Consider the following 14,370-nt stretch of genomic DNA (forward strand, 5'->3'; position numbering starts at 1 on the left):
AAGGTTCCCCCGGATTCATGCCACAATCCCAAGGCCTGACTCATTTCCCTACAAGTATGAATAATTTTTTCATCCTTCCTGCAAAAGCCTCAGTGTTTGGGCTTCTTGATCATTACTACGATGATGTTAGTTCAAATAAGTTAGGAGAGGTCCCTCCCAGCCGTCAGACCGCACCACGAACAGTAAGCTGCACAGAATAATAATGTAGGGGCGAGCTAATAAAAGCATAACAAGCAGGAGAGCTGCGGTCACGGAAATTTCACCATTGTCCTTCACAGTTGCACAGCTAACTGCTTATGATTAGTTGACGACCTCGAGTGACTGAACGGAAGATTCTGAGGCTGGAGCGAGAGTGGTTGGGGAAAGAAGTGGCATCAGCATAAGTTGTGAATTCACTCCCCCTTGTGTCGGCTGCAGCAAGCCAGTCCACCAGGAGAAAAGTTTTCTCTTGTTCAAACCCTTGTTCTGTTTGTCTGTGAATTGCTCCTCAAGCCATCGTGATCTGGTGCAAAGCTGTAGCACCCAGGAAAAGAGAAAATTCTTTCCTGACAGCTTATGATTAGCGTCACAAAAATCATACTGCAAAGCATGACTTGCTTGTTTCTACAACTGAAGTTGTCATTCAGACTCCCTTTCTCGTTGCGTCTTTTCAGCACTTTTCACTAACTGCCGTTTCAGTTTCACTCCGTGTTTTTGAAATACACTCATCATAATTAACAAATGTTTACCTGTCATCATGTCTGCAAAGGCCAATTATTTCACACTCCAAGTGAATGGAAAATTAGACATGTAGACAAAAACCATTCATTATGAAATGAGTGACACTGGCCTGATAAGTACCTTACAGAGAACCCTGTGATGTGTGGCTGCACTGACACCGTGCGATATGTAACACACTGTGACGTACAGGTATACTGTAAGATAGCTGCTCCAAAGAAAATATGTTCATATGTATATTTTCTAGTTTTATTAGAAACACATTTTTGTCAACATGTTGTATTTATACAGTGAATGGTCTAATATGCACTGGAGGTCACATAAGCTTAGGTTTATTGGAACAGTAAAAGACATACCATGAGGGCTTGATATTCAAAGAGATGTAGCAGCTACTAGCTGCATATTTGACCATCAATTTTTAATAGTTTGGATTTTTCTCCTTCAAAGACACAAAAATAAAACCTGTCTAAGTATGTTATATTAACAATTTTATGAATGTATCGTCAGCAGACTAAAAAATTAAGAAGTCAATTACTCCTTTTAACACTTACATTTTGTCTCAACACGTTCTGCAGATGATGGTGCAAAGCACTTTAACAGTATTTGTGCTATTTTTTTTTTTTTTTTTAATTTGGTAAATGTCTACTTAACTTAGGTTTTTTTGTTTTTTGTTTTTTTTTTAACCTTTTTTGTAAACAACATCTTGTACAAACTAGCACAGTGAACCACAACCCCAGCAAATTTGTTTTTATCTTCATACAATATAAATGAAATCAATACAAAAGTTTGGTTGGTTGCTTGGAACATTTTTATATGGATCGAGAGGTTCTAAAACATGGTTTTCGAGACTTCTGGACTCCTGAATTAAATAGATTACGTAAACAGTTGACTGTTCTAAGTCCCATTTAGAACCCCAGTAGAAGATTTTTAGAAGGTAGACTTCATTTCAACATTTCAAGTTCACTTCCATTTTAAATAAAGGGTTTGCAATCTGTAGAGGGTTTTTACTGTTTGCCTTTTGAAGGCGGCCTTCATCAGATTTGGTGGAAATTCTGAAACCAAGAAAAAAAGAGAAACAAATAGTCCAGACGGAGGAAAAATTGTCATTTCCTCTGGCCTTCGAAAAATAGTGTCAAAAAGGTTAAGTGTCAATATGGCAGAGCCTTGAGAGGCAAAGAGGTCTGAGGAGCTTCTGAATAAATACAAGGGACAAGTCTAGTGCCTCGAACATAGTCTGAATGCCGCTCAGCCATCCTACAGTGCCAGGTCAGCACACAACCAACCATCGGCCCCTTTATTCTCTCTCTGTAAAGCTATTGAAGTCTTTGACAGTAGCTAATGACGTTTTTGTGTTCGGGACATACTATAGGAGATTTCGAAAGGGTTGTTTTTTACCCCACTGGTGAGTGTTTGAGGGTTTGGTCATGATGCCCGACCACTGACAGGAGTCAGGAGGAGTGACAGGGTGCCCCAGGGGCCCAAAGAAAGGGGGGTGAATGGAGGGCAGTTCAGCAGTCTTGCCCAGCTATTTTTTTTTTTTTTTTTGAAGTCCAGTTTTGGATGCGGGGTGGGGCGGTGGGGGGCGAAAGAAGCATTTGAAACACCTAAACACCATACTGGACAATGTTTTTGAGCATAATTTTTTATGCAAAATATGCTTTTCCCCACCAAAAAGATCGTCAAATCAAATGGGAAAATAAATAAATAAATAAATATGAAAACTCCAAAAAACAAACAAACAAACAAACAAAAAAAAACTGTGATTCAATGGCGTTGCCCTAACCCTGTCGATATCCATGTCCCTGTTCTCGACCCCAGACCCCAACACCACCAAACCTCACCACCCTCTGGTACCGAATCTCTTGCCAGTAAAGTCCGCTCTCTCATAAAGCTACCACACAGTGCCCTCGTTCATTTCCGAGGGCGGGTGGGACAGGTGGTTGTTGTATCCGCTGCCGTTCAGCGACAGTGAGGTAAAGGGCGGACTAGGGCCGAACACCTCGGAGGAGATGCTGTGCAGGGGCCCCGGAATGCCAGGCTCCGGGCTGGGAGATTCCCCCGGGTGGTGGGACATGATATCTGAGAAGCGCTGCACGTCGCTGGAGGGGTGGTGGCCCGGCAGGGGGTGGTCCATACCTCCAAGGGGGGTGCCCGTGGGGCCTGAGGAGGGCACGAAAGGGAGATCAACCGGGGTCTGGGCCTGTGAAGACGGAGGCCCCTGGGGGAAGAAGTCATAGTTCCCTCCAGGGCCATAGTACTCGCTTTGATAATCTGCAGATTCAAAAGAAGAAAAAAAAATCAACGTTAGCTGAGAACAATGGTGTGCAGAAATAATCCTGGAGACATTGAGGAATTCATTGAATATACATAGCTTGATTTGTATAAGAGAGGGAGAGAGACCCTCGCCGTACAACATTAGTCACAGAGCACGTTACACTTAAATCAAAACTGCAATTGGGTGGGGAGAACAACGTGGCCACAAAATTAATTAAAATGGGGGCCATTTCATCAGCGATTCTACCTACTGAGACCGATTTTTTTTTTCAATTCAGCAGAATATTATTAGACTTTTTGCTTCAGCAGAACGGACAAAGGCCCAAGCACAAATGAAATTCTCTGAAAATTATCAGATATTTCAAAGCATTCCAAAGAAGAGTGCAGTATCAAATCACAGCGATGTAAACTAATTTCACTGCAACTCATCTCAATGATTTCCAAATGCCAGGACAAGGTGACCCAAACTGAACAATATATCACAGTTGATTTATTTATTTATTTATTTTTTAAGTAAGAGCCTTAATGCTGAATATCCAATCTTGCCATAATGTCAAGCAAGCGCAGAAAATCATTGCATTGTATTTGTTTATATAGATGATACTAATTCTGTGCATTTAGGAAAAGAGCTCAGGAAACCAGGCCTGACATGGTTTCTATTTCCTGGAAGTGGCAGCGCCTTTACAAAGTCAACATAGACCGAAATAAAACTGCTTTAATTGTTTTTTAACGCCTAAGCATTGTTTCATGTCAGCAGGAAACAGAAATAAATGACAGATTAATAGAAGAAATAAGGAAACATGCAAGTTAGAATTTTGAATATGTGAAGTGAAATGTGTGAAACACATAGCAGCGACTCGAGGAGAAGAAAAAGGTGTAGAAAGCTAGAATCAAGCCAGAAGCGTCCATTACACATGCCATAAAAAAAGGATGAAAAGACTTAGGACAACGTTACAAAAAATACGCTTAAAAAAATGTTGTTACAGTGACCTAAATTGTAAGCATACCTCCATAGTAAGAGAAGGGCCCGTTGGGGATCAGCTCCCCGGGCTCCAGCCGGTCCACCAGCGTCCTCATCCGCCTCGGGCTCCGGAAAAACGCGTGCCTCCGGGCGCCCAGTGCGCTCAGCTGCTTCATGCGCCTCTCTTTGGAACGTCGGTTCTGGAACCAGACCTGGACACACGCACACACATACCACACGTATACAGGTCACTTCGTATCGCTCAGCAAACATGCAGCAAGCTGCTGACGCCATTTTGATTGCATGTCAATATTATGTGTGGGAGATGAGAAGAGAGCAGAGGTGATTGAGAGGGGGCCTGAGGGCTGCTGTGCTGAGAATTTAAGGCGGCAGAAATGTGTGAATAAATACGTAAACAAACCAAAAATGGCGCATTGTGGATTTTTTTTTTTTTTTTTGGAATATGCAAATAAACCTCTGTGCAAATTCTCCCCCATACAAAAGAAGGTGTAATGAGGTGTCATATTTACCTTGGCGCCTGCACCGCACGGGTTTCTTATTAGAGTAAATAACTGAGCTCTGTGGATGTTTTGCGGCGGACGTGATGAGCCGGTGCGTTAAAGCCGTGAGGCTGTGCGGTGGAGAGGACGGCGCCCAATTATCGTTACAGGAGCGAGAGTCACATCTAACCTCCCTAATGATCTTTTAACCCTCCATTTACTCCGACTGAAGGCTGCAGCAGCGGGGGCTTAAAATCTCCAATTAATAGTTAATAGGAGGGTTGTTACCAATATATTACGGGGCTCTTGGAGGTTATCATTTCCTAATCTATAGGCCAGCTTCCTTTAATTACGCTCTTCCCTTTTCCCTCGTGCTCATACATATTAGATACCTCTACTCTACCACTTTCACTTTATCGCCATTAATCTGCTGTGCTAAACCTTTTTACCTTTGATCTGCCCCGCAGCCTTTATCCACACTGAGAAACTTTCCTCGAGAAAGAAAAGATCACATTTATGGAAACCTGTTCGTAAACTTAAAATGCAGAAAAGCGCCTACCTTTTCTGGCAGCGTCTGTTATGATTCCTGATGCGCAATAATATTTTGGCTCACAACTCTATAATTTACGGGCATCTCTAGCAATAGTTTGGTGCGCCACATAAAACAATCACTTTCGAAAAAATGTACGAATCACCAAAGAAAATTAAATAGTCCCTCATCATCGATATTAATGATAAAATATTATATCATTAATAATGATAATAATAATAATAATGTGCTGCCAGTTGTCTGTGTCGCTCTTTGTTTTACTTAATGCGGCCCTGCTGTAATTCAGAGTTCTGAAGAGACAATCTGAAGACCCTTGAAACAGATTTCTGTCTTTCCACTTGGCTGGAAATGCTCACAGCATGGCTAAATGTGGTCGCAAAACGTGATGGCAGCGCTTTGCCAGGACTCCCAGCGCTCCCAGCAGCCCAGCGCCAGTTGGCGACTTTGCCCCGTGCGAGCGCCAAGAATCAAAAATACCCATATAAATTACCCGTTTCCAAATCAACCTCGTCCGTCGGCCAATCTGTGGCTTAATGAATTCAATGTGACCACGCAGTTTGAAGGGACGAGGCCTCCTTTCAAGAGGGGTGAAGGATGTGAGAGGGGGAGGTGAGGGGAAAGTTGATGCTGGGGGAGGTGGAGCCTCTCTGATGGGATGAGGCCTGCGCGGTCATGGCAGTCTGGCTGCCTGGCAGGGACGTTTTAACATAAAATATAAGCTGTTACATCACACCTTTTAATGGGTTCGTAACACCCTATAAAACAGAAAAGGCGCGAGCTCACCTCCTCAACCTGTGGGTGTTCCCTGAATATTCATTTCATAATATTTCAGCCCATCTCAGACAGAAACACAAGATCCACGTTTAGATGACTTCCTATTGAACCATATATAAATTACAGGGGCTGGTGGAACCGATAATTACAACAGCCCAGTGATTTTTTTTTTTTTTTTTTTTTTTTTGGGGGGGGGGGGCAAACGGACACCAGTTTTAGAAACACCCCCATTTTATATTAAATAGGATGGGCTGTTATAAGCCTGTATCTCTTTATTTGGTGGTTTATGAATGAATTCGGGGTGAAATAAAACGGATAATCCACTTGAACGGCCTGGAACTCCCGCGGGATCTCTGAGAGGCAGACCCAAGCCCATCTTGGATTTTAGGTAGATGTCCCTTTACCTGGATGACCCTCATGTTGAGGCCGGTCTCCTGGGCCAGCTGCTCCCTGATGTGTCTGGTGGGTTTGGGGGTTGCAGCGAACGCCGCCTTCAGGGTCTCCAGTTGCTTGGCCTTGATGGTGGTCCGCGGGCCGCGCCGCTTCCCTCCGAGGTTCTGGTCGTCGTTCTCGTTATTAACCGTTTCTTTGTCGGACAGGGTGGCTATCTCCGTGTCCTTCAGGACAACGTCATCTTGCAGCGGGTCTTGAGAATCCGGCGATAAACTGGGGTCGCTGCATGCCGTTACTAGAGAAATGACATGTGAACATTAGAATAACCACAACCATTCTCCAAAAAAACATTGCACTGAATTATTGCAGCGCTAAACTACAACAGAATAGGACAAAATCAATCCCGTTCTAAATCAGAATAGAAAATTAATTATATTTATCACTGTGCCACGTGTCAGCAGTGATGCAGCGGTCAGTTCAAGGTGGCTGAACTATGACCTGAAGTCGGTGATGCAAACTATCACCATCATCAATAAACGACATTTTCTGAGTTTTTCCACTTGAAAACAATCAATCTGGTGGTGTTTTACGCGATACACCATTAAGATTCATATAAATCCATAAAGACGGGAACATGCATTGGACCAATAAGCGGCAGCTGATGTGTTTTGTTTTGTTTTTTTGTTTTGTTTTTTTTTCTTTTCTATCTACAGAGTTGCTTGAATATTAAGTAACAAACACAATAAAAACCTTAGATGACAGATTATGGAACAAATAGTCACCTAGTTACATTACAGGCCTGAATGCAGATCATAATTTTAACCGCTATAAGAGAAAAGAAAAGGCTAAAACTGAAGCTATTCCACATTTGGGGACAGAATGATCAATAGACAATAGACTGTGTTTTTTTTTGTTGAATTCCATTCTCTGAATGCCGTCTAAGTCCTGGTCATGGAAATGATGAAGCCACTGCGGGGCTGAACACATCACATCCATCACAATTTATCCCGCCTTGCACTCACACACTCACACGCACACACGCACACACGCACTCGCGGGGCTCCCTCCGTACCTGAGAGGAGGTTCGTGTCTTTTACACTGGCGTTGTTTAGGTAATCGTCTTTGCAAACGAATTTGTTCTCGTCTATGATGTAGAGCTCCTCGCCGGTGGAGAGCTGCTTATTGCACATCATGCAGGTGAAGCAGTTGAGGTGAAACACTTTGCTCCTGGCTCTCCGGACCAGGTCGTTAGGAGAGATGCCCTGCGAACAACCGCCACACTTGGTGCCGAAACGCCTGCAGGAGGGAAAGGAGCGGGATGATTGTTATTATCAGACACATTTCACAGAAAGCATTCCTGAGCTTTAACTAATAATAACAACGTCCAGCCACGTTTGGGACGAAGCCTTATTTTACTAAATCTAGACATCGATTAGCAGCTTTTGAAACGCGGTTCACTCAGTAAGGCTTGAAGTTACATTTTTATATAAGAAAAAATAAAGAATTTATAGCAGGTTCCAGGCTTGAAGTCGCACTCATTTTAAAATCCTTAGTGGGCACTTCAACGCGCAATTTGGGGACCAACGTCGAATGACAAACCATTCATAAAAAGAACATTTAATTACAAAAAATAAAAATATGGATAAACTCCAGACACTCAAAATATGGAGAAAAGATAAGAGCTTCATGGTGGACTTACACTTTAAAAGACGCATTCCAGGAGCTTTTTGGACCTTGTGCTATTTCCAACGATAAGCCTTTATGCTCAGCCCACACTGTTATGTTAGATGTAATAATAATAATAATAATAAGAAGAAGAAGAAGAAGAAGAAGAAGAGGAGGAGGAGGAGGAGGAAGTATTATGTTATTTAATGTGCAGCTGAAATTTATACAAAAGAAAATTTTGGGAGGAAAAATTTAACTGTAAACGGAAATTTAGAGATGTTTGCATCAGCTCCATCTTATTTTTTCCAAATCGTTGTCTGAAATCATGACGTGATTTCCTTCCTCCAAAAGCCACTATACAGCTGAAGTCACTAGTTGTTATGGAATGATTTTTTTTATTATTTTATTTTAGCTCTACATTTCCAAACTAAGACTATATAATACATTTTACACGGAGAGATCCAGTAAATATTTAGATGAATGCTCGTACACAGCAGGCTGCTTGGAATAATAAATCATAGCCCTGCCAATGACTTTACCATTAAACAATGTGTATTGAGTGGTGTGCACTACTTGTTGACAGCACGTCTGTGATTGCATTGTCTGCGGACTTTATCTTTTCGGCTAGTTTACTATTCAAATCCACTTATCACGTCCTTCTCAGTCGGACAGAGTAAACACACCGGGCCGCGGCTCCTCTGGCCGGGGTTTGATCCTGTGCGCTCCCCCGGCTGCCTGCACGCTGGAAATATACACCCCAAGTGTGATTTCCTCGATTTCCTAACAAACCGCCTCCTCTTCCCGCTGAGAGCGAGTGCACACGCGTTTAATGTTGCTGCACCTCTTTTGTTGCTGTTTTGCATAAGAATCCAAATTAACAAGCTTTTAATTACTCGCTCCTAATCAAAGCTTATCGCCCCCAAGTCCTCATTCACGCCTGCAGGCACGGACAGGTCGGTTTATTCATTTATTTATTTAACGTTTACTGTAAATACAACATATGTGCTAACTTAAGTTAAAAAAAAAAAAATTAATCATTTATTTGGTTTTAAGTATTAGTCTGAAAAAGCAGGGTTTTTGAGATACTTGACATTTTTCTAGTGATTGATAGTGAACAGCACAGAACTAATTTTGAAGTTGTAAATGAAATAGAAAATAGCAAAGTTTGATCTGCACTAAATCTGCAAAGGATTAAAAACAATTTGAGTGCACTTTTTTTTGAATAAGCATTCAAATTATTTGGCTTAAAATATGAGTGTTTTCCATGTGTTTTTCTATGACATGCCATCTGCCATCTTTGCTCTTATTGTATGCTTTTCTTTAAACTTCTTTCAGCTACACAATTTCCTAAAGGCACATGAGCCTGTGTACCTGCTGTCTGTACAGTCCAGCTCCTGACATAAAACCGCACACATTCAAAAACAATAATAACTATAAAAAACATTAATATACAAACACCTTCCCCGAGCTTACCTAAAGAAATCATTTTTGCAGTACAGTCTGCCCTCTCGAGAAAAACATTTCTCTGTCAAATTACATTTGCACTCGCAGCACTGCACGCACTTGACGTGCCAGGCTCTGTCCAGCACGTTGAGCAGAAAACGGTCCAGAATAGGCCTCTCGCAGCCGGCGCAGTGGACCATGGCTTTGGCTGGGCAACAACCCCGCAAATGAAGCACACACAAACAAAATCAACAGCACAGGCCGAGCATTGACCGAGTATCTGCTTTCTCCCTCCCTGATTCGCCTGGAGCTCCCGGGTCAATGTGCGCGGAGAAGTCAGTCGATCAAGTGTCACCACAGATTTCTCCCTGCATGCGTAAAAAGGCTCAGCGTCCAAAAAACAGACAGGAAGGGATGGCGACCGCGTCCTCTCTCTCAGGTGAAAAAGCCACAATGAGTAAAATAAATAAATCAGTCCGTTATTGGATCCGGGGAGAGACACGCAATTTAAGAAAAAAAATGTAGGTTTCAACACAGGAAGCTGCGGATCGGCTCAGGCGAGAAGACCGGAGCCAGTTTGGTTGTCCCGGCGCTCTTAGAAGTGACGCATCGGCTGAGAAGAGCGTCGTGTGCCAGTCAGTGCTGGAAAAGACGTCTAATAAAATGCTTTAAGGGCAGAGCTGTCACACAATAAGACACGCACGCCTATAAATAATTCAATGTACTTTGACATGGCAGCGTATCCACTCTTCAAAACCCGGCGAGAAACAAAATCACACACCCAAAAGATGGGGAAAAAAGAAATGTTTTTCCCTCTCGCTCAGTCCGACGATCCTGGACGTTTAGCTTGTGGTGGCGGGGGATGCTGGGATGCGCTGGCGGCTCCGGTAGTACTCAGTGTGTATGCTGGGATGCCCTCAGTCTCCAGTACCGTGTGTATGCTGGGATGCGCTGTGTCTCCAGTACACTGTCTTGCTCCTAAAGCTCCAGCCCAGCCTTATTCCCAGCCTCCTGACGTCAGGCCGCGGCCGGACCAATCAGCTCTGCGCCATGCCAGCAACCATCAAGCCGCCCCATCATAACCCAGCGAGGGCTCTGCCTGCTATTTATGCCACACACTCAAGACACCAATTGTCAAGAATTTCCCTGCAAACTGTCATATGTTAGTGAATGTGTTTGGAGAAAGCAGCCGCGGCGGAGGGCGAGCAGCGCGGAGGGAGAGACTCCACTTCTCAACTGCTGAACAAATTGTCTTCTGGGCATGAGGGGGGCATGAAGGAGGAATCTGAGCAGGTAGATACAGTGGCGTCTTCAGGATAAAGAAGCTGGAGGCGCATATTGCATGGCGTGCTCCCTGTTTATTCATGTAAAGTTACTTTGCGCCAGAAAATTACGCACAAGTTGGGCATGTTTGTTTTGTTATTGTAGTATAACTGAGGGCTTTTATCATCAGCAAACCAGCTGTAGGCCTATGTAGAAATATCAAATGTCAGCTGCCTGCTTTGCACTTGAACGCATCATCCATAGAGCTAAATGTTTGATTACGCAGCAGAAAGCTGCAGAACTTCTCTGCCGTATTTAGATGATGACTGGCTTCTCGAGATATGGTGTTACCGCTGTCCTCTTTTCCTCTGCCGTGCAACATCACAGAATGCCATGTGATCATTTACTTTTATCTGTGTCTCCTCGAGCATTAGCAGCAGCACACTCTTCTCTTTTGGTGTGATGGAGAGGAAGCGTCCAAGTGAAAGACAGAAAGGCTCTAAAGTTGACAGCTCGTGCAGCTCAGCCCGTCAGGAGCTCGCGGCCCAGACACCACGGACGATTCATTAGGGAGGTCCAATCCACTTCAAGTTCACCTTAAGTACGTAAATAACACCATGAGCCTAACAGTCTGCGGGATTATAAATCATTTCCCATCAAAGAGATTAGTCAAGGGTTTTGTGTCGGTGATTTACAGGCCTAAAGACTTTAACACTACTAAGGTTTTTTTTTTTTTCGTTTCGCTAAATGAAAATAAATTGTTTAATATGGAGGGGAAAGTTGAACATATTCGAAGATTTGTATTCGCCAGGAAAGTAGTTTGGAGTAATTAATCTTTGAAACGTTTGTTTGTTTACGCAAACTTTTGTATTGTGGCCTGGCAGTAGTTCAGTCAATGCAGTTACTGCACGAAAATGTATTTGTCTTTGTTGCAAAAACAGTCAGAATGGTGAGTTTATTTGCTCGTCTTAAAATGTAATCAAGCTCAATAGCTGCGCACTTTAAGCAGAAAAATTGACCCAGGGACACCCATTTATTCTCTTCCAATAGCCCGCCAGCATCCTCTTGCATATGGGATGCTTCTCATGCAAAACGCCCGCCCGTCCCCGTCCAGCTGCCTCCCGGCGTCTGGGGAGCGCCCCTTCAACAGGACATGTGTTACTGGCTTGAAGAAAAAGAGAGATAAGGCTTCAAAACACACAGACTCCATCTCTTTTTTGTTTGTTTTCGCTTTTACCGTCTCTTCAGCCCGGCGTCCTCCACAGCTACTCCAGTCTTCTTCTTCTTCTCTTTTCCTTCCTTTCCCTACTTTTCTGTTTTTGTGTGTGGACGGTGCGTCTGAGCGCATTCTGCTGAGCATCTGGTTACGTTTCCATCAGAGAGACAGGCAGAGAGGGGTCATTGAGCTCCATGACAACTGGGCGGTCCATAGTTGTGCATAAAAAGGCAGTCAGCAATGGAAATGTCGCGTTTCTGTTGGACTGCGAAACTCTCGTTTCTTTTTTCTTTCTTTTTTTTTTTTCTGTACTAAAATCTGCAGAACCTGGATATAACCTCAGAAATCCTGCAGTCTGCAGGCTACACTCCCGCCCACCACACAAACTTGTAAATGCAGCATGTAAACAGCAAAAGTTGTTGTTATTTCTATGTGTAGAAGATACCGTGATAGTCTGTCAGTGGGGATAATCTCTGACTGATTTAGAATAAACCAGAGAGGGAAAAAAAGACAGCTCACAGAAGCAGATTAATCCACGAATAGAAGGAAATCAAAATATAGGCTATAGGCTTAAAAATATCTCAACTCCCCTCCAGGCAAAGACACTATTAAATGCAAAAATGGTTTTAACCTTACCAATGTAATCCCTTACTCGCGATAGATTTCATTCTTACGCATATTTTCATTCCGATGCAAGCAGAAGTTGTAAATTGGAATTTGTGGGACAGCGTCTGTGCTCAAGTTAAAGAAAACAAAACTTATTCTTTTTGTCCTACTTTCATCTCAGAATGATCGGAGGCGGATTTGATGGCAGGAGGCCTTTCAGCAGGCCTGTTAACAAAATGGAAATCAAAGTGACACCAACTGAAAATGCATATCTAAATACCCAAATTCATCTGAAATTGATCTTGTACTGGTACCCGCTGAAGGGACTTTTACTTTATTCATATTTCATATTTTAAGCATTTCTTTTACTACCTCCAAAGTCTGAATTTTGACACTACAGGCCATGCTGCCACAGTTAAGACAAGATAGGAAAGGATATTCTTCCACCAGGGCCATAGTGTTATAAAACAGCCCAGGAGATTTGGGGTTTATGAAGTGCAGACAAGTGAACTAGTACACTGCGAGATAATTAATCTGAGATAATGAATGAGGCTGTGAAGATGCATGCAATCATTAATTCTAATCATGACACGTTTATTTGTCTTCCCTCTCTCCTCCAGGCTCAGTTAAGAGACACAATGTCACCACAACAATGTATGAGGGGCTCGGCTAAACGGAGGAGAAGACTTTGGAATAAAGATGACTCGAGCAGGTGATTAGATGGGTAGTGAAAATGTGTTTAAAATATCAGAAAGAGATACTAAAAGCTATTTCTTCCTCTACGTGTAGTTCCCCGGGATTGCCGGACTGTGAAGTTGGAACGCCGGCCTTTGTGACATTACAGCGGGGCCGGTGAGGCTGGGTAGGCTGCCGGGGGGACAAACCGTGACTCCGGTAATACAGAGAGAAATATCACCCCCGACTGGAGCTTTGATCAACTGAGTGTACCGGGCAGGAGGAGGAGGAGGAGGAGGGGGTGGACGGGTGGACGTGGAGGGTGGGGTACGGGTCCGCTGCTCAGCCCTGCTGTTTGCAGTCTCTCTGCAGGATTTTTTTTTTTTCTCTTTTTACAAAGGAATATTGCAAACAGGCGCTGACATTCATAATTCATATTACGACGCATTGATCATTCTGACTGCTTAATGCGTTTATTTCAGGAATAAACAGCCCCATTTTTGTGAAACTGGCTCAGTTAATATCATTTGTATAATTTTTCATCTCTATTCCTACTTGGAAAACGTCACCAGGTGGAAATGGGGAAAAAAAAATTGTGTCAAAATGCGCATAGTTTGAAAGGAACGACGTTAAAAGCTCATGAGAAATAGTACAAAATTATTTCATGTTATTTCGTTGCACTTATTGCAATTCGCTTTCGAAAAAAGTGTTAAATGCAATTTGCATGGAATTGAAACGAAAAACGGATATAATTGCATTTTTTCTTCCGAGAGGAAAAACGTTTTTATTTGGAAAAAAAAGAAGAAAGAAAAGAAAAGAAAACTGGCATCAGAATGTATCTGTTAGACCTATTTAAAAGTTACAATATAAGATGAAAATGTAGTATTTTTACGCAATGCGTGGACTCACAGCGCTGTTTTAACAATGCGTAAACTGCGCTGTCCGTGAAGATGTATCACTGGTTCCACAAACCGCATGGAAAACGCGCACAAGTCATATTCATAAATTGAGTGAGTTTGTAAAGGAGGAGATGTTGGAGGTGGGGGAGGGTGGGTTGCGTTTTCCTGCCCCTGCCCTGCCCAGTCGGTCAATCAAAGCATTATCACGGACTCCCAGAACCGAAATCCCAGCCCCTCCTCCTTCCATCCATCCATGCCTCCGTCCATCCATCCCGCCGCGCGCTGCTCACGCAGCAGAAAAGGCCTCATACATGACATATTTGGGGAGATTGTCGCACAACCCACATGACTGAGGAGGCTGTGGCAGCTAACGCAAAGCACGCAGAGTCCCACAATCGACTGACTGAGCTGTGTCCTCCCTCCGCCTCCTCCTG

General features: G+C 43.2%; 1 protein-coding gene and 1 long non-coding RNA gene across 4 annotated transcripts; one reads left to right on the top strand and one right to left on the bottom strand.

The window, feature by feature from the left end:
* Window positions 1-1,398: 1,398 nt before the first annotated feature.
* Window positions 1,399-10,250, bottom strand: lhx1a (LIM homeobox 1a). The gene is made up of 5 exons (XM_076734272.1): window positions 9,308-10,250; window positions 7,242-7,465; window positions 6,181-6,464; window positions 3,999-4,164; window positions 1,399-2,988 (listed from the first exon to the last, which is right to left on the bottom strand). The coding sequence occupies exons 1-5, from the start codon at window positions 9,475-9,477 to the stop codon at window positions 2,609-2,611; spliced, it is 1,224 nt and encodes a 407-aa protein (XP_076590387.1). The 5' UTR covers window positions 9,478-10,250; the 3' UTR covers window positions 1,399-2,608.
* A 131-nt stretch (window positions 10,251-10,381) lies between these two features.
* On the top strand, window positions 10,382-13,829 carry LOC143322970 (uncharacterized). Of its 3 annotated transcripts, none has more exons than XR_013077372.1 (4): window positions 10,382-10,570; window positions 10,975-11,141; window positions 12,983-13,074; window positions 13,152-13,829. It is a non-coding gene; the product is annotated as an uncharacterized LOC143322970 (long non-coding RNA). The 3 variants fall into 3 exon arrangements; XR_013077371.1 differs by having other exon boundaries at window positions 10,411-10,570; window positions 10,969-11,141; XR_013077373.1 differs by lacking the exon at window positions 10,975-11,141 and having other exon boundaries at window positions 10,432-10,570; window positions 13,152-13,290.
* Window positions 13,830-14,370: the final 541 nt, after the last annotated feature.

The sequence above is a fragment of the Chaetodon auriga genome, chromosome 7 (genome assembly GCF_051107435.1).
Source record: "Chaetodon auriga isolate fChaAug3 chromosome 7, fChaAug3.hap1, whole genome shotgun sequence".
In the NCBI taxonomy this organism is placed as follows: domain Eukaryota; kingdom Metazoa; phylum Chordata; class Actinopteri; order Chaetodontiformes; family Chaetodontidae; genus Chaetodon; species Chaetodon auriga.

Coding starts and splice junctions, on each gene's coding strand:
- lhx1a (XM_076734272.1), bottom strand. CDS start 9,477: ATGGTCCACTGCGCCGGCTGCGAGAGGCCTATTCTGGACCGTTTTCTG. Junction 4,165..6,180: donor TCAACATGAGGGTCATCCAG/GTAAAGGGACAT, acceptor GCGTGTGTCCAG/GTCTGGTTCCAGAACCGACG. Junction 2,989..3,998: donor GCCCTTCTCTTACTATGGAG/GTATGCTTACAA, acceptor TTGAATCTGCAG/ATTATCAAAGCGAGTACTAT.